Raw genomic sequence first — 2038 nt, forward strand, 5'->3', positions numbered from 1 at the left:
ACAGAGTTGTCTCTTTGGCTATTTTCTGTTACCTTCTCAAAGGCCTTGAACTCGTGATTCGGGCCACGACGACTGGCAACGGGTGCTTCGACCGGGATTTTGCCTTCGAGCATCATGATGACAGAAGACATTGGTGGCCGGAGAGTAGGAGATGTGGTGGTGCATAAGAGTGCCAAGTTAAGCATTGTCATTGCCTCCGCCTCGTTGAAGTCGGAACCAAGATTAGGATCCACAACCTCTAAAAGAGTTCCTTGTTCTTGCAGAACATAGGCCTAAATTTCATGTAGGGAGACAAAGACAAACTTTTAGTCTCAATGAATTTATTCAAATAAAAGAGTGAAAGAATATCAAACAAGAAGAAATTTCCTTACATTCAATATGTCAAACTTTTTATGCATTCTGTCAACATTAAAAATAAGTGAATCCAGGAAAACATAAATGATGGTCTTAATAGTCTTTAATCAAACAATGTCCACTCTATAGATATATTATAGTATTTGTTTGGAATTTTACAAAAATAGAGTAACATGTATATTCAATGAAAGTTTTCTAAAAGAACCCCCTTGAAATATCTTAAAGATAAATGTAAACTTGAATGAAAAAAATTTTATATAATTGAGTTACCCAATCAAGAAGAAAAAGGAACTCCTCTTTTGGCATGTAATTCGTGTTGCTCTTCCCACTTACGATCTCTAAAGCCACAACTCCAAAGCTGTAAACGTCTGCCTTTTCAGTCAAGTAACCTCTTGTTGCATATTCAGGAGCCATATATCCTCAGCCAGTCATTAGTAAATGCAATAATAATTCTTACCCCTATCTATTATCAAATATTTACTCGTAGAATACAACTAATATACTAACATAATGTTATTTACGACCTTCAATATTTCATCATTCATTCAAGAACAGTGTTTCCTTGTTAAGAGGCTTATAATGATTCAGAAAGATAAATGACAAAGAATTAGAGATCTATACATCGTTCCCGCTATTCATGTGCTGATATGTGTGTGCTCTTCTTCATCGAGTTTAGCTAAACCGAAGTCGGATATCTTGGCATTTAGATCCCTATCAAGTAGCACATTTGTTGCCTTTATATCTCTGTGCACAATTTTCAACCTTGACTCCTCATGAAGGTAAGCTAACCCCCTTGCTATCCCCAACAATATCTTCTTCCTTGTTGGCCAATCTAGATGCATCCGGTTGTCATCCCGACCTATTAATTGCGAAAATAGAAAAGTGATGCAAGTCTCATTCTGCCATTTATGACGGTTAATTCTCACCAATTATGGTCAAGCAGTTACCGAAAAGTGCGCGGGCAAGGCTGTTGTTTTCCATGTATTCGTATATAAGCAGCAACTGGTTTCCTTCAGTGCAGCAGCCGAAAAGCCTAACAAGATTTGGATGCTGCAGAGCAGATATCATGCCTATCTCATTAACAAATTCACGGGTCCCTTGCTTTGATTTTGATGAGAGCTGCTTAACTGCAATTACGCCACCATCCGAAAGTACGCCCTACTTAAGATCATCAAGCAACTCAGTTCAGAATCAAGTTTCTAACTAGTTTGATTGGTTGGCAAAAACTACGGTATTTACCTTGTAAACCGGCCCAAAGCCTCCCTCCCCTATCTTATTTGCAGGGTCGAAGTTACCCGTGGCGGAATTGATTTTTCTTACATCTAATGCACGTAGTTCTAAGACAAAGAAAGGGAATTTGAGAGGCAAAACGGCAGACAAAAGCAATGTAATTCACTTAAATTAGATACAATATAAGTTTGAGATAAGATTATCATATACAAACACTTCATTATCTAATGAATTTGCTACATGACTTGTCCCTCATAAACACCTTTTTCTGCTTAAAGACGTAAAGAAATTGAAGTTACATGCCATGCCATTGTGCATTAACTCGGAAAACCATACGCAGAGCAATTTATACAATGATCTATCATGACATTTCTGAAAGAGGAAGATGCTAACTAGGAGCCATTACTGAAGTCAAGGGAGCCAAAGAGAGCCCAAACACCTCAGAGGGCTCAAC

The 2038-nt window shown here is 37.9% G+C and overlaps 2 protein-coding genes across 2 annotated transcripts; both read right to left on the bottom strand.

Moving 5' to 3' along the window:
- Positions 1–32: 32 nt before the first annotated feature.
- Positions 33–768, bottom strand: LOC112095275 (probable LRR receptor-like serine/threonine-protein kinase At1g53430; the record flags this gene model as incomplete). Its single annotated transcript, XM_024176960.1, has 2 exons — positions 625–768; positions 33–272 (listed from the first exon to the last, which is right to left on the bottom strand). Coding segments are annotated over exons 1-2 (384 nt in total), but the record flags the coding sequence as incomplete, so codon positions are not given.
- Positions 769–989: 221 nt separating this feature from the next.
- Positions 990–1691, bottom strand: LOC112095276 (probable LRR receptor-like serine/threonine-protein kinase At1g53440; the record flags this gene model as incomplete). Its single annotated transcript, XM_024176961.1, has 3 exons — positions 990–1213; positions 1302–1512; positions 1594–1691. Coding segments are annotated over 3 exons (533 nt in total), but the record flags the coding sequence as incomplete, so codon positions are not given.
- Positions 1692–2038: the final 347 nt, after the last annotated feature.

Source organism: Morus notabilis, unplaced genomic scaffold, assembly GCF_000414095.1.
Source record: "Morus notabilis unplaced genomic scaffold, ASM41409v2 C11458165, whole genome shotgun sequence".
Taxonomy (NCBI): domain Eukaryota; kingdom Viridiplantae; phylum Streptophyta; class Magnoliopsida; order Rosales; family Moraceae; genus Morus; species Morus notabilis.